The 26,128-nt window shown below is 45.7% G+C and overlaps 1 protein-coding gene across 15 annotated transcripts in view; it reads left to right on the top strand.

Moving 5' to 3' along the window:
- Nucleotides 1–26,128, top strand: part of PPP6R3 (protein phosphatase 6 regulatory subunit 3) — a 123,491-nt gene that overhangs the window by 43,379 nt on the left and 53,984 nt on the right. For 14 of the 15 annotated variants that reach the window (XM_043924569.1, XM_043924553.1, XM_043924652.1 and 11 more), the window contains 6 exons: nucleotides 11,174–11,406; nucleotides 15,620–15,806; nucleotides 18,911–19,048; nucleotides 21,494–21,559; nucleotides 23,534–23,646; nucleotides 25,974–26,087. In XM_043924569.1, the coding sequence (XP_043780504.1) occupies nucleotides 11,180–11,406; nucleotides 15,620–15,806; nucleotides 18,911–19,048; nucleotides 21,494–21,559; nucleotides 23,534–23,646; nucleotides 25,974–26,087 (845 nt within the window). In that variant the 5' untranslated portion in view covers nucleotides 11,174–11,179. Of the gene's footprint in view, nucleotides 1–11,173; nucleotides 11,407–11,729; nucleotides 11,843–15,619; nucleotides 15,807–18,910; nucleotides 19,049–21,493; nucleotides 21,560–23,533; nucleotides 23,647–25,973; nucleotides 26,088–26,128 lie in introns of those variants that run through there. The other variant, XM_043924663.1, reaches the window with a different exon arrangement.

Raw genomic sequence — 26,128 nt, 5'->3', positions numbered from 1 at the left:
TATTAGGCCTTTTACTGTTGCTGTGGAATAGCTGGAGGAGACTGTTTTTTGTAAGGGGCTGTGGAGACTGTTCGCCCTGCTTGTGTCTCATACCATGCAAGGTGCTTGGACACCTGTACGGTTGCAGCAGTCCGGGCTGAGACTGCCTCTTCCTGCATGCTCGGCTGCATGTTGGTGAAGCATTCATGACAGAATACACTTCTGGAGACTTTTAACTGCCAGTCCAGGGAGTGTTGAGGTAGTCTCATATATATGCCTTATGATTATACTTATTCTGATTAGTTTGCTGGGCAAGGAAGATGGTAGGTTAAAAAAAATGGGTAGTGGGAGGGCTTTAAAATTTGTGACCAATTTGCCATTTCTGTCTTCTGTTACAGAATTATAACCAGCTCCAAATTAACCAGGATAGTTAGCTCATTCTTAATCTGAAACTTGTCTCTTTTTGGTCTTCCTTCAGTGGCATTTCAGTTTTCTTCAGGATTTGTATCTGATTTGAAAAGGCTCTTCTCTTTGGGCACCTTGTCCGTAGTAGATTATGAATAAAAAAGGGGCTACTTGCTTCAAGTTGGATGACTCAAAAACTGCATAGAACTGCTTTGCTTTCACTTAATAAAAAAACATGGGTGAGTTGGATTTTCCAAGTCTTTCCCCAACCCTGTGTTAGTACAGAATTCTCTTTTTTTCTGTCTGTGCCATTTTCATACCATTCCTGACTTGGTTAGGACTAACTTTCCTCCTTACAGTTCTATTTCATTTACTGTTTAGCCACATGGTGTGGCCTGTTGCATCTTATTAGTTCTCCCACCAGGGATTGAACCCTGGCCCCAGCAGCAAAAGCTTCAAGTGCTAATCACTGGACTGCTGGGGAATCCCGTCGTTACAGTTTTAGATTAGGAACTATTTCCTAATCATTTCAGATGACAGGTCTTTTGTTTGCATTGCGTTTTCTCCTACTCTCCAGTTACATGTCACTTCTTTATGATGTTTGAGTCAGATTTATTGACAACTCACTTGGTGTCAGAGATTCAGAGAATGCTGGACACTTAAGATGGAAAACCCTCTACACTTTGAACTTTCTGATTTGACTTTTGTCATATTCTCTTATCTACACTGCGTCCTCCCTTTACACACACACACACACACACACACACACACACACACCCCTCCCCCCAACACACACACACACACACACACACACACACACACACACACACCCCTCCCCCCAACACACACACACACACACACACACACACACACCCCCCCCCCCCCCACACACACACACACACACACACACACACACACACACACACACACACACACACACACACACACACACACCCCTCCCCCCAATAGACTCCTCTATCCTGCTCTGATCTCTGACGAGGCTCCTGGCACAAAGGGATTGCTGTTGTCTTCATTGCTTCTTTTCCAATCCCTTAGTTTTTAAAATACACCCACACCCACACACTCCCACACAACTTTTTCTTGTATGTATAAGTATGTGGAAGTCATGCTTTGCATCTACTTGTATTGAAGTTTTTGAAGCTGGGGAAGTTGTGCACAGAAATTCATGTTCACTTGAGTTTTCGTAATGAGAGTTTGTAGAGGAACACTTTAGAGGACACTGTGACAGGAGTGACGCTGGATGTTTTTGACTGGCAGTTGGCTATTTAAATATAAACATGAAGTGGGCGCTTAAGGTCACACCCTTGCCAAATACACTCAGAAGTGTATTTGGAGTTAGCCCCAGTGTGTGGCTAGGTATCAGAGAAGGCACTGGCAACCTACTCCAGTACTCTTCCCTGGAAAATCCCATGGACGGAGGAGCCTGGTGGGCTGCAGTCCATGGGGTCGCCAAAGAGTCGGACATGACTGTCTTCACTTTCACTTTCCACTTTCATGCATTGGAGAAGGAAATGGCAACGCACTCCAGTGTTCTTGCCTTGGAGAATCCCAGGGACAGGGGAGCCTCATGGGCTGCCGTCTGTGGGGTCTCACAGAGTTGGACAGGACTGAAGCGAGTCAGCAGCAGCAGCAGCAGCGGCTACATATTTGCTTTGTGTATTTGCCAGGTGGCTCAGAATTCCAGGGGCAAGCCATAAATCTGATACATAAGTATACAGCTAGGAATTTCAAACATGAAAATTAGGCCTTGGGGGAATTATGATTGAAATTGGAGGGTGAGGGGATAGATATTTAATGTGAAATCTCTAGGATTTCAGGAAGGGAATAACTTGCTTTTCAAGGAGGCTTTTGCAAGGCCTCACTGCCCTCTGTGAGTTCTTAAAACCATCTCTGGGTTACCTGCTCTTTGCCTAGGCTCACCCTCTCACATGCATCTTTCCTGTTCACGGTGTGTAAACTCTAGAGCTGATCTTGTTGCCTTGCTTTACTTGACTTTTCTGTCTGTCTTCAAGTGGTGAACGGTACCTGCAGTGCCCACCTCAGTGGTTTTGTCTTCAGCACCCCCTGCCCTGCGGTACCTGCAGTGTCCCCCTCAGTGGTTTTGTCTTCAGCGCCCCCTGCCCTGGCCCTCAGTTCAGTCCCCCTCTCGGACTTTGTGGGAGTACAGTGTGTGGGAGCGCCACAGCTCCCGTTTCATCCCCTTGGCGTTTTCCTCTACTTCTGTTCAGACTCATCTTTTTCTGTGTACTGTGTTTAATCTTTGCTATCACTATCTTAATGGGTTTCCCAGGTAGCTCAGTGGTAAAGGATCCACTTGCCAATGCTGGAGACACAGGAGACGAGAGTTTGATCCCGGGTCAGGATGATCCCCTGGAGAAGGCAACCCACTCCAGTATTCTTGCGTACAGAGCTATCTTAATGTACGGTTATCTCAGGTAGAACAGAATGGCTCCCTCCCACGCCGCACAGCAAGCCTGCCCCACTCTGCTGTGTGTTCCTGCCTGGCTCTTTGAGAACTGGTTGCCTCACCTTCCCTAGTGCCTTCTGTAAAGGTTCTTACTTCTCGTCATCGGGACCTTCTCCCTGCTGTGAGCTCCTTCAAGTTATGGGTCTGTCCTCCGAGCTTGCAGGATCACCTACTAAGTCTTACCTGTGTTTTGAGCCCAGCTTAGGCCTCATTTTCATGACGTCTTTTCTGGCCAGGCTCTTCTCCCTGGAGCTCCCTTTCTGCAGAACAAGCTTGGAGTTTATGCCATTCATTTTCTGTATCTTCCTTGTTCTCAGTTGTGTTGTACTCTTGAAGAAGATAGGCAGCATTTATCTTGTTATTCCTGCATTCCTCAATACAGTGCATAGTAGCGCTTTAAAAGTACTGGCTAATTAACATAGTGCGTATTAAATGGATTCTACTCCTTTACTATTCTCACAACCTGAAGAAGTCACAGATTAAAACTGGGAAGAGAGTCTGGAACATCTGGATGATAGAAACTTGATTTCTTTTGATGTGTTCTTCAGAAGGAGCAGTTCTGGAGCAAATATAACAAAGCTGGCCCTGAGTTTGTATTGTCCTTTCCTGTAAAGAAATTGTGCTTGCAGCAGGCACTTTGATTCTTGATTTGATTAGTCCAGCCTCCGCGTGGGGGTGAGGAGACAGTTGTGTGAGTTGCATACCTTTGCTGAGAATGGAGAAGCAGCTACTGTGTAGATGTCCCAGCCCATTGTGGTATTTTCCCTTAGTACTTAAAGAGGACTGCTTTCAAAGGCCTCCGTTACTCCTCTGTTGCATGCTTCTTCCTCTTCAAATGAAAATTGCAGCATTTGCCTTCAGCATTGCTGTCGGGGGCTGTTTATCAGTGACTTACTCCCTTCAGAGTGACTGACTGCATCCTCCTGTTTATAGGTGCTTTCCTCTGTCCTTTCCTAGTGGTGTGCCTTCCTCAGTGAACACCCTTCTTGAATCCAGCCTGCCCCATTGGGGTCTTGTCGGATGCCGCCCAACTCGGTTCCCTGCACACCTGAATCTGAGCTGGGCCCCAAGGCCCCCGGTGTCTGGACGGTGGCAGCAGTGGGTGAGCCAGTAAGAACAGCGTTTGGGAGCGTGGCTTGTTCACTCCGTCTTGTTCCCAGGCTGCTGGTCAGCTCGGCCAGAGCTCTGGGGTAGATGTGTCTGCCCCACATGGGGTAATAAGCAAGTTGTTTTGTAGGAGGCAGTGAAGACTCAGTTTTCTCTCAGACAAGTGGGGAATCCAGTTTTATTTATTTATTTTTAAAATTAATCAAACATCGTTTCCCAATATGTTTGAGGGATCAAGGCATTTTTTTCCTTATTTTTTTTTTAAATTAACTTAGGAAATGAAATGAATTCCCAGAGACATGCACCTATTTTAAAGTTTGGCCAGGTGTATCTTTACCAGGAGTGAGCCACTTGTAGCCTTCCTGATTCCAGCTAGCATCCTCCTTTATCTCATGGTGAAGAATTTAACATTTTACCTTTTATCCCTATGAGTATCCCTAGATAGCAGAGGTTAAAAAATAGTTCTAATTTTCTTGTGACTTATTTTTTGAGTTAAGAATGTCTAAGTTGCTTTATATATATAGTTATGTATACACACACGTGAGAGTAAACATGATTTCTCAGGTATGTTTCTATTTTAAAAGAAAGGAAAACCATGGCCCATAACCTGTCCTCGCCCACCCCATATTGGCCCTTGTGTGGAAAAAGTGGTTAACTGTTGACTTTGGCAGTGGAGGGAGATGGGGAGCCTGTCTCAGTACCAGGAGAGAGACTTTGACTCCAGGTGTAGCAGTCACACGACTGTAGCTGTCTTGTCCCTTACGGCCACCTGTGACTCTTAAGCATCTGAAATGTTGCTGCTCCAAATTGTGAAGTGCTATGAAGTGTCAGAACAACAAGAATTTGAAGACTTATTACCAAAAGAATAGTAATGTTTGAAATAGTTGAAATAGTAATGTTTAGATATATGAGGTTCAGTATATACATTTAAAATTAATTTTACCTGTTTTCTTTTTTACTTTTTAGCCACTTTCCCTAGGCAACATAATTCTCCTAAAAGAGAGAAGTAGGGAATGAGAGGGTAACAGGTAGGAAGGCTGGGAGTCTCCAAATGGAGGAAATAGGCTGCAAACGTCAGACGTTTTTTCTCTCTCTCTTAAGCAGCAGGAGGAAACAAACTACAAGTGTCAGAGTTTTGGCTTCCCTGATAGCTCAGTTGGTAAAGAATCCCCCTGCAATGCAGGAGACCCTGGTTCAATTCCTGGGTCGGGAAGATCCACTGGAAAAGGGATAGGCTACCTACTCCAGTATTCTTGGGCTTCCCTTATGGCTCAGCTGGTAAAGAATCCGCCTGCAATGTGGGAGACCTGGGTTGGGAAGATCTCCTTTCCCCTTAGAAGGGAAAGGCTACCCACTCCAGTATTCTGGCCTGGAGAATTCCATGGACTGTATAGTCCATGGGGTCTCAAAGAGCCAGACACGACTGAGTGACTTTAAATGTAAAAAAAAAAAAAATGTGGCTAGTAGAAAATTTAAACTTGCATATGACTCATATTGCAGCTTGAGTGATGTTTCTGTTAGTGCCAGCTCTTCTCCTTCTGTGTACCATGGATCCTGTGGTCTTAGTTTTTTTGAATGTTGAGTTTTAAGCCAGCTTTTTCACTCTCCTCTTTTACCCTCATCAAGTGGTTCTTTAATCTTCTCTTTCTGCCATTAGAGTAGTATCATCTGCATATCTGAGGTTGTTGATACCTTCCCCTGCAGTCTTGATTCCAGCTTGTGATTCATCCAACCCGGAATCTTGCATAGATGTTAAATAAGCAGGGTGACAATATATAGCCTTGGCCTACTCCTTTCCCAGTTTTGAACCAGTCTGTCTTCCTTGTCTCATTCTAACTGTTGCTTCTTAACCTGCATACGGGTTTCTCAGGAAACAGGTACGGTGGACCAGTGTTCCCATCTCTTTAAAAATTTTTCACAGTTTGTTGTGATCCACACAGTCAAGGGTTTTAGCGTAGTCAATGAAGCAGAAATAGATGTTTTTCTGGAATTCCCTTGCTTTCTCTGTGATCCAACGAATGTTGGCAATTTGATCTTTGGTTCCTCTGCCTTTTCTAAACCCAGGTTGTACATCTGGAAGATCTCAGTTCATGAACTGCTAAAGCCTAGCTTGAAGGATTTTGAACATAACTTTGACGGCATGTGAAGTAAGCCCAATTGTATGATAGTTTATACATCTTTGGCTTTGCCTTTATTTGGGATTGGAATGAAAACTGACCTTTTTCAGTCTTGTGGCCATTGTTGAGTTTTCCACATTTGCTGACATACTGAGTGCAGCACTTTAGCAACATTATCTTCTAGGATTTGAAATAGCTCAATTGGAATTCTATCACCTCCACTAGCTTTATTTGTGGTAACGCTTCCCATTTGACTTCACACTCTGGGATGTCTGGCTCTAGGTGAGTGACCACACCGTTGTGCTTATTCGAGTCGTGAAGATCTGTTTTGTATAGTTCTTCTGTGTATTCTTGCCACTTCTGAATCTCTTCTGCTTCTGTTAGGTCCATAGTGTTTCTGTCTTTTATTGTGCCTATCTTTGCATGAAATGTCCTCTTGGTATCTCTAATTTTCTTCAAGAGATCTCCAGTCTTTCCCATTCTATTTTTCCCTCTATTTCTTTGCATTGTTCACTTAGCAAGGCTTTCTTACCTTTCCTTGCTATTCTTTGGAACTCTGCGTTCAGATGGGTACATCTTGCCCTTTCTCCTTTGCCTTTTGCTTCTCTTCTCAGCTATTTGTAAGGCATCCTCAGACAAGCACTTTGCCTTCTTACATTTCTTTTTCTTTGGGATGGTTTTGGTCATTGCCTACTGCACAGTGTTATAAACTTCCATCCATAGTTCTTCAGGCACTCTGACTATCAGATCTAATAATCCCTTGAATCTTATTCATCACCTCCACTGTATACTCAAGGGATTTGATTTAGGTCATACTTGAGTGGCCTAGTGGTTTTCCCTACTTTCTTCAATTTAAGCCTAAATTTTGCAATAAGGAGCTCATGCTCTGAGCCACAGTCAGCTCCAGGTCTTGTTTTTACTGGCTGTATAGAGCTTCTCATCTTTGGCTGCAAAGAGTAGAATCAATCTGATTTCGGTATTGACCATCTGGTGATGTCCATATGTAGGTGTTGTTGGAAGACCATATTTGCTATGACCAGTGTGTTTGCTTGACAAAACTGTTAGCCTTTGCCCTGCTTCATTTTGTACTCCAAGGCCAAACTTGCCTGTTACTCCAGATACCTCTTGACTTCCTACTTTTCCATTCAAGTCCCCTGTGATGAAAAGGACATCTTTTTTGGGTGTTAGTTCTAAAAGGTCTCGTAGGTCTTCTTAGAGCTGGTCAACTTCAGCTTCTTTGGCATTAGTGGTTGGAGCATAGACTTGGATTACTGTGATTTTGAATGGTTTGCCTTGACACTTGAGATCATTCTATCATTTTGAGATTGCACCCAGATACTGCATTTCAGACTGTTGATTCTGAGGGCTGTTCCATTTCTTCTTGCCCACAGTGGTAGATATAATAGTCAACTGAATTAAATTCACCAATTCCTGCCCATTTTGGTTCACTGGTTCCCAAGATGCTGATGTTCACTCTTGCCATCTCCTGCTTGACCACATCCAGTTTGCCTTGATTCGTGGACCTAACATTCCAGGTTCCTATGCAATACTGTTCTTTACGGCATCCAACTGTACTTTCATCACCAAACACATCCACAAATGAGCGTCATTTCCACCTTGACCCAGCCTCTTCATTCTTACTAGAGCTGATAGTAACTGCCCTCTGCTCTTCCCCAGTAGCGTACCGAATACCTTCTGACCTGGGGGCCTTATCTTCTGGTATCATATCTTTTTGCTTTTTCATACTGTTGATGGGGTTCTCCCAGCAAGAATACTGGTGTGATTTGCTAGTCTGTCCTCCAGTGGACCACATTTTGTTAGAACTCTCCACTGTGACCCGTCCATGTTAGGTGGCATGGCTGCACGGCATGGCTCATAGCTTCATTGACTTATATGAGCCCCTTCACTGTGACAAGGCTGTGATCCATGAAGGGCAAAAACAACTCTAGGATTTTTCAGAAAGATGGAGAGTAGTTTGATTTTACCATTTCTCTCTTTGTTAGTATTTATTTAAAAGTCTGTGATTTGGTTTACTGTAAGAAATTGTGTTCCCTCTTATCTCTCAATCCTATTGAGGTATATAGCTAGGGTAAAAATTTTAGAGTACTTACATTTACTGAAAATGAGCTACTGAAATTCTGACTCCTTTCAGGTTTTTTTTTTGTTTTTTTTTTTAGTATATTAGACATTTTTCAAAGGGCTCCATTTACCTCAGGGCCCCTGGCAGTTGACCTTTGTACCTGTTAGTTCATGCCAAGCTTGATTCCACTTCAAAGGTCAAGTTAGTAGAACTTAGGGGCAGGCCAGGGGTAACTGATTGACCAGTGCTATTTGCTTCCAGTCCAGTTTGCTGTTTGGCTGGAAGATAAAATAATGTTTGTTTAAGAGTCTACTGTGGCTTTATTTTATTTTTAAGCCTGTAGTATACCTACTCAATTTAAAGAAAATGCACTGTGGAAATGTGTATTTTAAGGTGTCCTGATTTGAAAAATGCTATTCTAATTTAGGATAGTGGAGAGCAAAAGGAGTTAGGCATTTTAAAACACATAGTTGCCCAAGAATTCTTTTCATATGTATAGTAAAATAAGTATAAAGGAACATGATGCTGTGGGCTCCGGAGATTGGAGGAGATGGCTGGGTACGTGGGCTGTCCTGCTGGATCCCAGACCAGGTGTGTGGTGGCTCCTCATCCCGTGGCCTGGGGTGACTCTCAGGTGGGCGGGCAGCGTTTTTCCACAGGTTGACTCAGGGATGGAGGTACCTTCCATCTTTGGGCCTTACTGTCTGTCTCAGGGTCTTTTGTGTCATCAACATTCAGCCAGATGAAAAGGAGGCCACCTGGAGGTTTTGATGGCTCACAGCACATTGGAGAGAACGTTGTCATGTGGCCATACCTACCTGCCCAAGAGGCTGGGGACGTGGTCTAGGCAAATGCCCATGGAAGGGAGAGAATGAGTCTGGTAGATGGTCATGCCTGGCACCGCGTGGCTCCACCCCTCCAGGCAGTTGCAGAGATGGCAGAAAGGAATGTGAGACGGGACACTGAACTTTACTGTGAACTACCAGATAGTACATGTGCAGGCCCCCGTGGTCACTGCCTCATGATCTTACCTCAACCCCGTTCTCTTTAACAGCCCTTTAAAAGTATCAGAGCCCTTCTTAGCTTGCAGTCTGTGGGCTGGATTTGGTCTATGAGTCAGAGTTTGCCAACACTGGTTATTTCAGCACCACTGATGATCAGTTTTTTCTATAAACCAGTATATGATGAGTTACCTTTATAAGGTTAAAATTTTGGAAGTTATTTTTTTAATCGATGTAGATACGTGACTATATCTTGATCCATGTTTTAATAGTTTGTGGACATTTACAGTTTTCAGTTGATGATCATGAGTGTGTATTTTATTTATGCTGATAAATTAGCCAATAGTAAGGGCTCTATCAGATTTGCTTTTGTGATTCACTTATTAATACTTTTCTTTATATTTTGCATGAAAAGACATGCTACTTTAAATGAGACCTAATTTTTTTTAAGACTTAAGACTAAATTATTAACTACATCTAGCTTTCTGACTTCAAGTGGAGAGACTATTAGATTATCAGAAATTTGGCTTACAGATCAAAATAAGCATATACAGGAAATGGCAACCCACTCTAGTATTCTTGCCTGGAAAATCCCATGGATGGAGAAGCCTGATAGGCTATAGTCCGTGGGGTCACAAAGAGTCAGACACGACTGAGCAGCTTCACTTTGCTTTTACTTTTGGACCCAGTGACTATGGGATGGGACATGGGAAGGTATTTGAAGATCACTAGTAGCTTTTCAGTCAGTGACTTTGCTGAAGTATTTAAAATAAGCATGGTGAACTATTTTGTCAATCTGTAGACATCCTAAGGTTTAATTTTCCATGATGAACTTTGAAGACAAGGTGAACACTTCTCTTTTTAAGGTAGTTTTACTATTTTTTGTTTCTTTGTTAAGAATGGCATCAGTTCAGTTCAGTCGCTCAGTTGTGTCTGACTCTTTGCGACCCCATGGATCACAGCACGCCAGGCCGCCCTGTCCATCACCAACTCCCGGAGTTTACTCAAATTCATGTCCATCAAGTTGGTGATGCCATCCAGCCATCTCATCCTCTGTCGTCCCCTGTTCCTCCTGCCCCCAATCCCTCCCAGCATCAGGGTCTTTTCCAATGAGTCAGCTCTTCGCATGAGGTGGCCAAAGTATTGGAGTTTCAGCTTCAGCATCAGTCCTTCCAATGAATACCCAGGACTGATCTCCTTTAGGATGGACTGGTTGGATCTCCTTGCAGTCCAAGGGTCTCTCAAGAGTCTTCTCCAACACCACAGATCAAAAGCATCAATTCTTCGGTGCTCAGCTTTCTTCACCGTTCAACTCTCCCATCCATACATGACCACTGGAAAAACCATAAACTTGACTAGACAGACCTTTATTGGCAAAGTGATGTCTTTGCTTTTTAATATGCTATCTAGGTTGCTCATAACTTTTCTTCCAAGAAGTAAGCGTCTTTTAATTTCATGGCTGCAATCACCATCTGCAGTGATTTTGGCATAGGTTTTACTATTTTACGACTTTCTGATTTTCAGCTGTGAAAGTGCTATTGGGGCTAAAAGTTCTGGTTTGCAGTGGTTATTTAATGTTGTAATATTCTGGAGAGTACCTCATACGTAGGTCTCAATACTTGTCATTTGTAGTTGAGGATACTAGTTCTGTGTAAGAATGTATTTCTCACCCTGAAGAAAAGATTTATTTTCTTCCTTTCCCAGCACTAAATTCTTTAAGTATGGGTGGGTTAATTTTGCAGGTTAAAATACCAGGTTTTAGCATTCTTTCAGCATTTTCAAGTCAGAATTTTTTGGTATCTATAAAAATATTTTCTGAGAAGGAAAATGTCTTACCAGTTTTACTTACTTAGAAGGTACGTTATAGATTCAAAATGAAACTTGTTTTTCTCATGTGATTCAAGTTGGCATTTTAGACTGTAAAACTAAGTGGAAATTTGAAAAATTAATATGTGAAGTTGAAGTTTTATTTTAAATATCTCTGCATTTTGTTTAGACCAGCATGTTTTGGAAATTTGATCTTCACTCATCATCCCACATAGACACACTTCTAGAAAGAGAAGATGTAACGCTGAAGGAGTTAATGGATGAGGAAGATGTTTTACAGGAGTGTAAAGCACAGAACCGCAAACTTATAGAGTTTCTCTTAAAAGCAGAATGTCTCGAAGATTTAGTCTCATTCATTATTGAAGAACCACCGCAAGACATGGATGAAAAGATCAGATACAAGTAAGAAAATTCAATCTTTTCTTTAGGGTGGGGCTGAAGTGAAGTGGGGGCAGGATGTATCACCATTCTTGTTGTCCAGCAACTTCTCAGGGCTGCCGGAGACCAGGTACAGAATGTTAACGTGTCAAGAGGGACAGGCTCAGTGCGGCAAACAGCCTGTTCTGGAACCACGTCCTGTGAAATCACAGGAGTTTTAAAATGAATGTTGTAAATTTCCGCCAGAAGGTTTTGTCTAAGGGCAAAGTACATTATAAACAGTGATAAAGTTCCTTAAAATAGTGAGATGATCCAAGTAAATATTTTCTCTCTTTTTTTGCAAATAGGAAAACAGAGATTATGTGACTGTCAAGATCACACGGCACAGCCGAGCCAGAGCTTGCTTTATGAACTGTGTTGCTGATTATAAATTCTGACCTTTTGTTAACTGAAAATAAGGGTATGGATCTTGGTGAACATTAGTGTAGCTAAGTTTAAGCAGCTGATACCTTGGATAAATACTGTGGATTTGTCTTCTTCAGCACTGGTTTTGTCAGCTCATAATGCTTCCCAGGGTTCAGACCACTGGACGCTCGTTGTAATTATAAATACTCCGTGTGTATTTAAGGCATCGGGTTTCAGCTGGTTGCTTTTCCACCTCCAGCTCTTCTGAAATGTTTGGCATCCCTCTCCCCCTGAAAATAGAACTGATTCAGGAACAAAACAAAAGTCATTGATTATGCATTAAATAAGTTTGATGGCATGGGGAGAATTATGGCCTATAGTAAATTCTCGTTTCTCCCTCAGTCTCCCTCTTTTCAGTTATCTTTCATTTCTTCATGGGGAGAATTTTGTTGTCAGAGGAATAATACTTAGTGATGCTTTCAGATTGCTCATGGCTTGGATCTTCAGGGAATTCATGCTCTCTGCCAGCCATTGAGATTGTCAGCTGGCCTTCAGTTGCACATCCACTTGGAGATCAGTACTTTAGACAAGGAAAGAAATTTGGTGGCAGAAATACCTGTGTCCTCCTTTCCTCAAAAACAGATGCTTCATGCTTTGGAATGCCCTTCCCAGTGAGCCTGCATGTGTGAGTACTGCTCGTTGGGGGCTCATCCTGGCAGGAGCCCCCCCGGGAGGACGGTAGCCCTCTCCTCCTAGAGCTCCAAGAACTTGAACAAGAGGCCCCCCTTCTTGGGTCTGTTTCCTCACCTGCTGCGTGAGGCAGAACACTTCTCTAGCTGGAGGAGAGTAGGCGTGCCTTGTGGAGGTCGCTGATTTTACCAAAAAGCAGTCATGACGTCTGCTGTATGGCCACGCCAGTGTTCTGTGCTTCCTCAGAGGCTGCAGGAGCAGGTGTGTCTCCCTGGACATGCAGCTTTTTGGTTGGCACCATTTCGAGAGAGCGTAGCTTGAGCTGAGTGGAGCGGCTCTCTGCTGAGCCTCTGGCCTGAACAGAGCCAGCAGCGATGGTAGCTGCCCGGAGCTGGCTGACTCAGAGACCTGGACTAGCGCAGAGCGGTTTCTCAGAGGGGACCCGAAAGCTGCTCGGAGTTAAGGTGGACTGTGGTCATCTAAGGAAATTTAGACTAGTGTTGCATGTATTTAGGCTAGTTTATGAATGATGGGGTGTTTGCTGTGGCAGAAATTTGAACGAACCAAACTTTAAAAGTAGGGCGTTAAGTAGTGTTATAAATCCCAAAGCTGAGATGTTGTTGGTCTGGTCAAGGTTCCCACAGAGGGACTTCAGAAGCAAGAACAGACCCAGGCGGGGCTGCTGCCCTCAGTGTCAAGGGTGGCCAGGCTCCAGGAAGGGGAGATGGGACAGGGGACTTGGGCGCTGTGCTGACAGGCCAGGCAGCCATTGGCGTTTGCCATGTGGAGGCCCCTGCAGTGCCCGTTTCTCAGAGCAGAGGAACAGAAGCAGTGCTTTTGAGGGAGGATTGGAGGCCAAGCAGAGAGCTCTTTCAGGTAGTTCTCTGGAAAAGGCGCAGAAAGAGCAAGTGGGAGCTACAGGCAGGTGTGGAGCTAGGAGAGGCGTTTGTGTGTTTTCCTAGATGGAAGAAATACTGGTGTGTTTACGTGCTGGTGGGGTGATGTGGCGCTGGGGAAGCGGGCCGGTGTAGAGGGAGTGGGGGTCTGGTGATGGGCTGGGCTGGCCTCAGTGGTCAGGAGGACAGTAGGGGGACTTCACCGCAGAGGAGGAAGGGGCCAGGTGCAGACAAGGGGCCCAGCGGGGCTGGGCTCTCTTCCCGTTGCTGCTGTGTTCTCAGTGCAGAGCAGCTGAGGTCAGGGTGGGGCGGGGTGGGTGGAGGAGTCTCGGGGTGTTTGAGAGGCTTGTTTAATCTCAGGGAGGTAGGTAGGAGAGTGAGAGCAGCCCCGCCCTGTTCCACACCAGAGCGTTGAGCCTTCGTATCAGTGCCTGGACCTCATGTGCGTGCTTCTTCAGCGTGATCAGACCTCCAGATCAGCCGTGGAGAAGCAGGTGGAAAACTTTACAAGATGCCATGCCCTCTGGACGTCCCGTGTTAGAATTTTGAGACTACTCCTTACACGTTGGGTGGCAGTGGAGTTGGGGTCTCCTCCCTTTTACTGACCCTTTGCCTGCTGGCAACTTTCACATTGGGGCAGTTGAGATAACTCCACATCCCAATAAAACTTCATTTCAGAAGTTTCATGAAGTAGCAAATAAAGATAAATTAAAACAGCTGGTATTTACTTACTCTAGACCTTCTCAGAATTTTGTATTATTCTCTTCCATGAGATAGGGATTGTTGTCTTCCTATTGCAGCCTTGGAAACTGAGGTCCAGTGAAGTCAGGTAATGTGCCTGGGGTGATACAGCTTGTAAGTGGTGGAGGCAGGTTCTGAGCCTGGGCTGTTTGACTCCAGAGGCCCCATGGGTCACCCCTGCTTCCTCTCCAGCCTACTGGTGACTTTGTGTTGTGGTGTCTTTGAGCCGATGTGGCTGTAAATTGAAGTGAGGACAGACTTTGATTTGATTGAGCCATCGCCTCAACGACAGCGATTTGGCGATGTGATCTTTGCGCCCACACGCCTGCCAGTTCTGTTGTATGTCTTTTCCGTGTTTTTCTCCCTGAAAAGGCTGATTTGGGGACATTCTTACACTGTTCAGTGTCCCACCCGCTAAGTACTGCAGCTTCTGGTCCGCTGCCAGTTGCTTCTCAAGTCACTGGTCCACAGGCAGCTGCCGGCTTGTCTCAGGGATGCCGCATGGGTTCTGGCCACAGTCTCTAGCCCTCTCTGTTGTCACAGAGCCATTTCAGGCTGTTTTGTCATCTCCCTGTCCTGGTCAACATCAGAGCTCGCCACTCCCTGCTGCTTCTGCTCACCAGGGAGGGATAAAGAGCAAAGAAGGGAATGGCAGGTGGGGGAGAGTGCAGTCTGGGCAGGCCTGGGAGTCTCCGTGATCGCTCTGAGAACAGATGAGAAGTCATTTGTGGTTAAAGAAGCGAGTGGAGGAAAGGAATCTGCTGCTGCCTGTTCAGAGAGAGCGCCCCGGCGCTCAGGGCAGACGTGCCACTGGGGTGTGGGTGTTGTCAGGGCTGGGGGCCTATGGAGGAGGGCTGTGGCACAGAGCAGTGAGATCCGAGGTGGGCTGGTCCCAGGAGACTGGAAGGCTTCTGTGGACAGCTCAGTTTCCATATACACTTTGTTTTCCCACACGGGGAATTCAGGCTGTGTCCTCTTCTCTGCTCGAGTATATTAAAGTGTTTATTCTCTTCACATGTAATGTGGACTGGATACTTGGCACGCCCAGCTTTCTAATACCACAGACAGCCCTTCTGAGAACACAGGCCGCCTGTCCAGGAACCGAGCTGTGTCTTGAGCAGCCGCACGGTGCCGTGAGCAGGGCAGTTTGCCGGAAGCCGGCTTCCCCTGCGGTGGTCCTGCAAGCTGCGCTGCTTCCCGCACCAGAGCGGGCGGCTGAGGGCTGCGGCCCACGGCTGCGTCTTGCCCCCTCTGAGGGGTCCCCGCCCTCGCCTTCTGAGTCCCAGGTGTGCTCTGGTTTTGTTGGGGAAACTATTGGTTTTTAGACATGGAAGAAAATTCACTCTAGTTTAAATTGGCAGAATGGATTGAAATTATTTTCTCATTCCCGGAAGATTTTTTTAAACAATTTTCACAAAGTTTTAGGAAGCCTTTCTGATCTGTGTTCTGATTTATGTAAGTAAACTGTTCATACAGATGATGACGTGAGTATCCTGTTCTTCTAGGTATCCAAATATATCTTGTGAGTTGCTCACTTCTGATGTCTCCCAAATGAACGATAGACTGGGAGAAGATGAATCCTTGCTAATGAAATTGTATAGCTTCCTCCTAAACGATTCCCCCTTGAACCCACTACTTGCCAGTTTCTTCAGCAAGGTGCTAAGTATTCTTATCAGCAGAAAACCAGAACAGGTAAATACTGTTTTCCAAAAAGGTAAGTATTAGGGCTGAGCATCCCCTGAGGTGATCCTCAGTGATTTTTGTTGCTTCAGTGTTCTGAGTGTGCCTTATGTCTCACGTTCTGTAAAAGAATAGATTTTATACCTTAAATATCCTTAATGCTTGCTGACTTTCCACTGACTTAACGCCTTAAGGAACACTTTCTAATTTGATCTTTTCTAAGTGCCTCATATCTCAGTTTTTCAGTGTACTTTGGCTTCCTTTTCTGACAGGTGGTTGGAAGCAAGAGCATGTTGGGGTCAGTTTGTGAGGGTCGCGTGAGGGTGCACAGGGCAGCAGGGTGTGTGGGTGGTGTCCCAGTGGCTGAGGTAAATCAACAGTTCGTTTATTTATTCTTTTCCCTGGTGAAGATCACAAGTGAAGCTTAAGTCAGAAAGCTTTCCCATAAATGCGATTGGTGATTAGTTCATACAGTTAGTTTTTTTTTCCTTCTATTTTGCTTCCACCCAAAAGCTTGAGACCTCTGGGTAGTGACTGCCGCGTACACACAGGGGGCGTTGCTCTTCTGTCCAGTAGAGCTTGGCGGGGATTCGGCCGGGACCTCCTCCCGCTGTTCTGCTCTCCCTCCTCCTCCTCGTTCTCGTCTATCTGGAAACTTGTATTTCCCAGTATCTGCTGTGTGTGGTTGTTCTCCAAAGTGTGGTCTCTGGTCCAGCAGCATGAATACCGCCCGAGAATTTGTTGGAAACGCAGGTTCTTGAGCTCCATTCCAGGCCTGCTGAGTCAGACACCCTGGGTGGGGCCTGCGGTCTGGGGTGTAAGAAGCCTCCCAGATGACTGGGATGCATGCTAAAATTTGAGAATCATGGCTCTGGCGGGTACTGGTGTGGAAAAGGATCTGCTTACAAGGAGATTAGGATTCACTTACAGAAACGGGCCCCAGGGAGCAGCAGGAGCCTCAGATGCCCAAGAACAAACTTAAGAGTTTGCAGAGTGCAGGCAGTGGGGGTGTGATGACGGGGGTGCAGGGGTCACAGCAGTTGGGCCTGGCATCCTTCATGGTGAAAGGCAGGCTCCGTGACCCGTCCTTGCTATCAGCAGACCTGGAGGGGCTGGGACTATTTTCGGCCCAGTACGCCTGCCCTGTGCCAAGGCCAAGTGCATGCAGGCCTTATTTTAGACAGGCGAGGTCATGCTTTCGTGTTCTTAGTTGAGCAGGATTGCCTTTCTCAATGTGTGGGAACTGAGGTTCTTGTTTCTTAGATAGTAATCCCCGAATCCCAGTCACTCCAGTACAGCTCGTCCTTCCTCCTCCTGCTTTTGGGTGAGAAATGACAGGACTGCTTACTCTCCTAGGAGAGCTCAGGTCACCCCATCAGTCTGTGTCCTGGTCAGTTCCCGGTGGCTGTGGTCACGATCGAGACCAGTCTCACATCTCCTTGTGCCTGTCTCCTCCCTCTGTGCCCGGGAGCCCAAGTCTGTGGGGCCTGGTGTTCCGTGTCTCTTTAGTACAGATTGAAGACACACTTTGAGCCCTCTGGGCTTCACGAGGTCAGACGCGTTACCTGTGTACAGAAGGCGGCACGTGCCACTTCAGCGCCGAGAGCAGGCCTGTTCACTCTGCTGCTCGTTGTGCTTCTCAGTTCGGCCCTCAGTCACGAGAGGATTCCAGAGTCCTTGCTTGCTCTTTCAGCTACAGGAGAAGCCCACACTGGCACCTTCCTCTCCTTTTGAGAATTATGAGTGTAAGTGAAGGTTTCCCATCACATGATATGTTAGTAAGGGTATGTGCGACTGAATTCAGACTCAGTCTGACTTAACCAGTGCAGACCCTTCCCAGAGCAGCAGGACCTCTGTGAGGGGCACCCTGAGTGCTGGTGGGCGAGCGCCCTCCCCCAGACAGGCCGCCTCGCCTTCCTCGCTCTGCCCCCTCGGCCCTGCCTGCCGGCTCTGCAGTCGGTGCTTCGGCCACTCAGTGCAGTGTTTTGATCACATGCCTCCTTTTCTTCCCCTCTCCTCCACTGTGCTTTTAAAAATGACTATGTGACTCAGCTGTGAATGGATTAATTATGTATAACTTACTGAAGGTCTGTGTTACAGCCTTTAACCTCACTGTTTAGAGAAGCAGTGTGTGATGGTGAATTCTGCCTTTCCACCTGACGGTGTGAAGCAGTTTTAGCTCACCCCGCCTTGTAGCTGTCATGTGGGGTGATGAGCTTGTGGCTCTGTTGGATTTAAATCTCAGGGCAACCACTTTTTAGCTTCTAGCAAAATCCTTGACTGGTCTGGGCCTCAGTTTCCTCACCTAGAACATTTGAGTTGAGCAGCCCCACCTTACAAGCTTCTGGGAGACATCAGGGTGATACTGTCACGGCAGCTGCCTCACTGGCTGTGCTGCTGCTGGGACTTCTGAGCAGATGATTCCTGCACGCGGACAAAAGCCAGAAGGTACACGGGGGTCCGAGGCAGAGCAGGTCTCTTCTGTGCAGGAGAGACCCAGGTGGCAACCCTGACTTCAGTAATGTTTCCTCATCCCCTCGGGCTAATGGTCAGTCTCTCCCACGCTCACCCTCCTGGTGTTAATCTCATCAGGTGAGTGGCTGAAATAAAATGCAGCTGTGATTTTCTGTAGCATGTGAGTTAGCCACTTTGATGCAGAAATCTGTTTTGAATGTTTTTCTTACTTGCTAGAGTACAGTTAGGACTTTGAATGTTTAGTCTGCATTTTTGTGTAAAGTCTAATGGACTTGCTTTATGTCTATAAACTGTTAAGTGGTATATTCTCTTGCCTTTTATGGAGTGTTAAATTTTTGATCCTCATTCTTTCAGAATTAATAATGAAAGTGAGCAGAAATGAAAGATTCTGTTATGGTGTGTTTGTATCAGGGAACAGGTGGTGACTTAGGAGATTTTTTTTTTAAGAGGTTTTTCAGTTCTGTAACAATCAGAAGGCTTTCCAGTTTGACATCTTATGACTAATTCAGCCTTTGACTTGCCTTAACTTAAAGTGGTGATGGGACTTTGGAGGGGGCAGCCCGAGGGGTCAGGACTGAAAGTATCCTAAAGCTAGTAGTTCCCCTGGGACGTGTCTTTCAGTTGTGGCTATTCTCCTCTAGATTGTGGATTTCCTGAAGAAGAAACGTGACTTTGTGGACCTTATCATGAAGCACATAGGAACGTCGGCCATCATGGACTTGCTGCTCAGGCTCCTGACATGCATCGAGCCCCCGCAGCCCAGGCAGGAGGTGCTGAATGTGAGTGGTCAGGGCGGGGCGCTCCCGCCCCTGGGCTGCGCCATCCGCGTGGGACTCCAGGGACTGGTAGTAAGGGTCTGGGAGCCAGGATGGGGGGCAGGAGGCGGGCTCCACCACAGGAAGAAATCCGGATTTTTCCAGGGTTAGGGCTGCCCGTGTGCATGTCCCGAGAGACACAGGCTGTCTTCTTGTTCTTTTCCTTTGCTGGCTTGCTCTTTAGCGGAGTGGGAAGGTAGACTGGATTGAGGATTTGTCTTAGCTGGTCTGGTGGGAAGAGCAGAAATGAGAAGGTCGGGAGCTCTGAGTCTCGTTTGAGCAGGCTGTGAGGAGTCTTCTCTGTCTTGAGATGGTCACCTGCAGGGATGTCTCTAAAAGTCAAAAGGAAGAGGTGTGGTATTCCCAGGGAATCTGGCTTTGGGAATAACCTTCTCATGGATGCCTAGGAGCATGGGATAGGAGGAGAATGGAGTTTACCTCCAAAGGGGCAAGTGTTTCAGATTTGGGGGAGGTGGTTATTCCGGGACATACGTCTCTGGAGGATTGTCTTGGGTGGGAAGAGGAGGGTGTGAATGACTTGAAGGTGACGTTTCTCGCAGGCTCTCAGCTCTGCCTCTTCCGTCTCTTCTTCTCTTTCGTCCCCTTCACTGCCTTGTCCAGAACCATTCCCCAGCCCATTCTGTCTTTAATACTCAACCTCAAACCTCAGAACTCTGGAAATGAGTTTCATTGACAATGCTGAAGACCTGGGAAGGCCCAGAGGAGAGTTAGTGGGGTCTGCCAGGAAGTGTCCCAGGGAGAGGGGCACAGTCCGCCGAGGTGGGCAGGCGTGACAGGTGTGGGGTGTGGTGTGGGGGCGGTGTCAGGGAACGGTGTCAGGCCGGGTCTGTAGGACCAGGCAGAGGTCTTCTGAGAGCATGGCCACGTGAGTATGTCAGCTGAGAGGACCTGGTGTGAACACCCCAGGAAAGGGCCCTAAACTGGGGCTTCGGCCACCTTTAGGCGTGTGTTTGAGGGTGCGAGTGTTTTCTCCGTAGAGACTGGGACTCCAGAGAAGGCAGTTACGGCTAAGAGCGTGGTTGCCTTCATATCTGTTATTACTGGAGTAGGTTATTCAGTATGGTTTCTTAGAGTTCCTTTGGTCACTTCTGGGTTGGATTTTAGGGCTTACTTCCAAGGGAGTAGGTGTGCTTCTCAAGGGATGTAGTAGTAGGTGGTTAATAAAGGCAGAGGTCGAGGGAAAGGTAGTTAGAACTCCTGAATGTCTGGCTTTGATCTGGGGGCCAGCTGTGGGCTTGGACTGTGGGTACTTGCTAGTAGCTGTGAAGGTGGGTGGGGGGGATTGATTTGTTCACTGCCCACAAAGTTTCCTACTTTCTCTCTGGGTGGTCGGAACCCTCAGCCCTAGCTTCTCTGTAGAGGTGTTTGTGTCCTGTTTGAGGACGTGGCTACTCAGAGTGTGGTCCCAAACGTCACCTGGATCTCACCGCTGCCCTGCTGGGTCAGAATCTGTGTGTGAACATGACCCCCGAGGGGCTTCATGTGCACATTTTAAAACATCTTAAAATAAGATGGGCCCCTGCCTTCCTGGTGGTCTCCTGAGATCTTTTGTTTGCATTTTCCTTCGGCATATTCTCCTTGAGGAGCTTGAGGACAACCTAAGAATTTCTCTGCGGCCTTTGGCAAATTGTGTTTGATTTCCTGCCTCCCATCCCCCATCTCTTTTAACTTTAGGGATTGTGTGTGTGTGTGTCCACCCATCTGTTCTGGGTAGAGATTGCCTTTATTTACTTGGTGTTTCTCTTCCTTGTGGAATTAATATTATGCCAGGTGTTTTTTCATTTATTCTTACCCCTTTCATATTTTCATTCATGGCAGTAGTTCATACATAGTTAAAGAAGAATGTCCTAGTCATGATAACAGCTCTTTGCTAACATGTGACCGGGCAGATAAACTTTCTGTGCCCCCCCCCTTCAGCCCCCACATTTCCTGTGGTTGTTTTTGTTTTAGAATCTAAAAGTTCATCGTGTGTTTTAAACCGGAGGCTTGATACTACATACTGTTTTTCTCAGCCTTTCTGAAGCTCCCTTAAAATGACCACTCTTACAGAAAATGTATAAATTCCATCTCCCCTTCCACTTCACAACCAAAGTACAGACTTTTTTAGTACTCAGTGCCTGAGAACTAACATCACTAAGCTGATGTGTAGAATTTGGGGATGTGGTTTTGCGACATTGGGAGTAGTTGGTACTGTAGCTACTGTTAAAATAATATTTTCACTGGTATTTTCTTTGGGGGACTTTTAATTTCCTGTTGTGTTCAAAGTTCAGAGAAAACCTGTAGCATTCTCCTTAAAATATGATGGATATTTCCAAGTATGTTAATCTTCATTGGGGCTTGAACAGGAGCCACTCATTGCTATGATTCCTTCTACAATGTGTTTTACAGTGGTTAAATGAGGAGAAAATTATCCAGAGGCTCGTGGAAATAGTTCATCCATCGCAAGAAGAAGATGTAAGTTCTCTTTTGTGACTCTGAACTTGATTTTTTTGGAAAAAGAGTCATGTTCATTTGGGCACAGAGCATTTTACTAGATGTGAATGTAGAGGACAGGTACTAGTAATCACCTGGCATGCTTCAGGTTGGCAGTTTTCTAAATATTGAAGGCTTTCAAAAATGCTGTGTTTTGCTGATACCCAATTTCCCAAATGTGAAACGGTAAGCCCTGGGTCTCGCTCCATCTCTTTAGAGCGGGGGCTGCATCTGTTCGCCTTCGTCACAAACCTCCTCCACACATTTTTCTTTTATCCCCATCTTTAGCCCAGAGGATGTGGCCACATCTGTCTGCGCTTGTGGTTTCCATTCTGGAGAAAGCCTCCAGACACACAGCAGCTCCGGGTCCCCAGTGGGCCCCAGAGTGCTGGGCTCTTGGGGACTCAGGCTTTTGCGCCCTGACTGGTTTGGTTTTTGTCCTGGGTGCTGAAGGTTGATTGGGTGGCAGCGTCAAAGCTGCTCTGGAGTTTGCACAGGGAGCTCGGTGGGGTGGGGTGGAGTCACCAGTGGGTGTGCCGCTGTAGTGGAGACAGTCACCCAGCTTCTCTGCTGCTCTGAGCCCTGTGGAGTGGCCAGCATGTGGCCATTTCTGCCTAGAGAAGTGATGGTTCCATGTGGTTCGATGTAGTATCTACAAAGGAGTTGGTTCAGAGAACACGCCGGGTGTGTCACGCACACAGGCGCCCTCCTGCGATGCTCTGGCTTGTGGGTCAGTTGGAGAGTGAGCGCCGTAGAAGAACAGTGCCGGGGAGGAAGCATGTGGCCGGAGGGTGTTCTCCCTTACGAAGGGGGACTTCCCTTCTACTCCAATCCATTCAAAACTTTTTGGGACCTGGAGTTCATCAAAAGCAGGCTCTCCATCCCACTGTCGCCTTCAGAAAAAAAAGAGCTAGGCATGAATGGGGCTATAGCTCTCCTCCGACAGTTCACTTGTTCCCCCTGTGGTATTGTTCCTGCTGACACTTAGGACACTCCCGTGTGGACCGGTTTCTGTGCCACAGCTTTAGAGGGGCCTCGGCCCTCCTGCTGTGGCTGGGGGAGGGGAGGTGGGGGGCGGTCGATGGTTTCTAGAGCACATTTCCCGTGCGCTGTACGTGAGGGCAGAGGTGGGCCTGGCCTATTCCTGGGGTGGGGATGCAGCTTGCTCCTCACTAGCCTTTTTCTTGCTCAGCTGGACACGGTCGCTGTCTGAAGGGTTGATGAAGGAGAGGCCCACCTCTGCAGCAAATCCTTTTGCAAAGGACCAAGTGTTTGGGGCATCAGCACCTTCTCTACTTGACTTGCAAGAAAGTTTATTTTGTTTTTCTGGACAGTCCTGTTGCTATTTCTGTTGTGTATTAAGTGATAAACTGCATGCTACCCTATACTGACCAGTGTATATTTATTAAGTAAGTTTGTGACACCTGATTCCAAACAGTGGGTTTTGATATCCTGGTGCCTGTTGTCATCTGCACTAGAATCCCACTGTTCTGCTCTCCCCGGGCAGGCGGCGCTCAGTGCCAGCATCTCAGAGTGTCCTGTAGGGTCACACGCTAAGCATGGGAAGAAGGTGTAGTGTTTCTTACTAATACATTCCAGAAAGCTGCGCTTTTTTTTTAAAAGTCAAGGAAGTGGGTTCATCTTTCTGTGCTGCTAAAAGTATATCAGTTGAGGGCATACATTTTTTTTTTCAAGTTTAATTGTAGAAATTTTCCTTGCCAGAACTTTAATCACATTTCTCTACACGCAGCAGCTGTATTTTGTTGTCAGTATTGTTAACAAAGCTCATCAGCCCAAGAGGGTAAAACACTCAATACTTTACATACGTTATTTCTTATTTACTGTAGCTTATGGCCAGTGTTAATTTGTGTTACTTCTTAAGCAGTTTCTTCACTCTTTATTGTAAGTTTGACTCCTGGTGTGTTCTGTAGTTGACACTGTGCTTCTTTCCTCTAGCGGCACTCAAATGCAGCACAGTCACTTTGTGAGATTGTCCGCCTGAGCAGAGACCAGATGTTACAGGTCCAGAGCAGTGCAGAGCCAGACCCCCTGCTTGCCACTCTAGAGAAGTATGTTTGCATCTCTGTTCTTGTTGTCTTTTCTCCTTGACGCTCTGTGATACGTTACCCTTGTCACTCTTTGGTAAGTGTTCCTCACGTGGGGATTGAGTCCCCGGAAAATACCTGTGGGCAGGCGAGAAGGCAGGAGAACCTGCTCATCTCATCTCAGCCCCTCATGATGCCCATTGGAGACCTACAGGGTAAGAATGTGTTAATAAATAAGAGCCATTTCTGTGTAGGGTTGTGAGATGGGACACCGATACCATAACTGCAGTCACTGCCTCCATGGTCTTTGAGAGAAGAGAGTCTTAAGTGCAAACACATTTGATCAGAAGCTCTTCTTAGGATTCACTCTTATCTTGGCGGCTGTCGAGGGGTCTCCTGACCAGGCCTGATATGAAGGGTTACACATCCTGGGTCTTTTGTTTCTTTGTATTGCTTTTGCCCTTGTTTCTAGGCAATTCCCAGTGAACAGACATCCTGTATTAAGGTGGAAGACCACTTAGGGATGGTGTACGATTGTGAAGTTTGTGAGTGGCCAGCCTACCATACTGGTATATCTAGAGCCACACGATTTCAAGAAGAATATTGGCCATCAAGCATTGTGCATGTATTCAACCTGAATCCATAAAACTAAAAGTTATTTTAATAAAAATAAGGCATTTCCCCACTTTGGATGAATAATTGGGAAAGACCGTGAATAGTTAGCATTGTTACATATGAATGACAGTTTAGCTTCAGTTTACTGCTACTGTTGTTCTTCTTAGTGACTTTGTTGGAACGTTTTTTAGTGTTCCTATGTATTGAGGCTTATTTGCATCTTTTGGCTTGGAAGGCCCTTTTATTAAAATAAGACGTGTGTGTGTTATTTATTTATCAGGTGTGAGACAAGCAAGGAGCAAATTAGAGACAAAATATCTTGTTTTAAACTGTATTCTGAGAAATGAAGTTTTATTTTCCAGTGTGTATTATAGAAGAAGGAGTTCACTAGTTCTCTCGAGTAGCAAAACTTAAGAGATTGTAAGCTTCTGAGTAAAATGTCATTTTATCTGCCCCGTTTTAGTTATCCTTGTCATTGTGGCTTAGGTACTCCATACAGTACTAGTAATTATACTAGTATGATATTGAACCATATGAAATTGCCATTCAAATAGGTTAAAAAATGTGGGCTGTCAGTAATTTCATATGGTACATGATTGTGTTGTCTAATAAAAATACAGTAAAAGTCACATGTAATTAAAATTTTTCTAGTAGCCATATAAAAGTAAAAAATAGGTGAAATTAATTTTTATATATTCTAGAATAAGTATATATTTATAATTTATACAAAATATTTATGTAAGTGTATATTCTATTATTGATAGAAAAATATTCCAACATGTGTTTATTTAAAATTACCAATGAACTACTCTCCATTCACTTATGTGTACACATTTGGGGAATCCAGCGTGTACTTTGCACTCAGGTCAGTTCAGACTGGTCACCTCCTGAGTGGCCGTGTCACAGGTGGTGCTTGGTACCTCTCTCTCTGCGGTGAGGCTGCTGTTGGAAGAATATATGTGTTTCCTGTAAAAAAGAGAAAAGCAGCCTGTTTTTCAGAGCTTAATTCCAAGTTTAATATTTATTCTATAGACTGCTGTGTGTTGAGTGACTTTTACAATACTGTTTAGGGTAGAGGTCTTATAAGCAGTTTGAGTGCTGGCTGGGAATACTGGAAGACTGCTTCCTGCGAGGGGATCCTCTGAAGTTAGGTTAGATGTCAGTTTTGTTTGCTTCCTCCAAAGAGGAAGAGTGTATTCCCTGCTTGCCATCCTGCCCTGGCGGAGGAGCTGGCGTTAGTATCCGTTGAGCCCACTGTGCTGTGGGGAGACTGGTGTGTGTGTCAGGCGAGCGACAGGAACACCCAGCTGTCGGTCACAGTGCGAGGGAGATTCCATTTCTTAATCCGCACGGGTTCTAAAAATTACTGAGAGCCTGGGAAACAGATTTTCCTTGCGAACATGCGTATAAATTTACCTAACAGGTTACCCTTGTATTTTACCTTAATTGTGACCTGTTTACATGCATAGGAGAGTGTCCTGGATAGAGCTTGTGGAGAATACTTGATGGGCAGTAGTTCAGTCAGATCCATTTCACTACTGCCACATTATTTTGATTTACCAGGTTTTAATTTTAGGGCAAAATGCAGCAATTGATACTCTCTTGTACCTGTTTTAGATCTTTGTTAATTAAGTACATTCTTATATAGTACTTGTATTACTGTGACCTTTTCTTCCGAAGTTGTTAGTGTTAAATAACATTACAGTTAGCACTTGACTGTTGATTTGTTTCCCTAGGCAAGAAATTATAGAGCAGCTTCTATCAAATATTTTCCACACGGAGAAAAATGAATCGGCCATAGTCAGTGCAATCCAGATACTGTTGACTTTACTTGAGACACGGCGACCAACGTAAGTTTTCCGTCTGTTTCGTGAAATGAGTCATTTGGTTT

Source organism: Cervus elaphus, chromosome 2, assembly GCF_910594005.1.
Source record: "Cervus elaphus chromosome 2, mCerEla1.1, whole genome shotgun sequence".
Classification (NCBI taxonomy): domain Eukaryota; kingdom Metazoa; phylum Chordata; class Mammalia; order Artiodactyla; family Cervidae; genus Cervus; species Cervus elaphus.
This window is presented reverse-complemented; position numbering and strand designations above follow the sequence as displayed.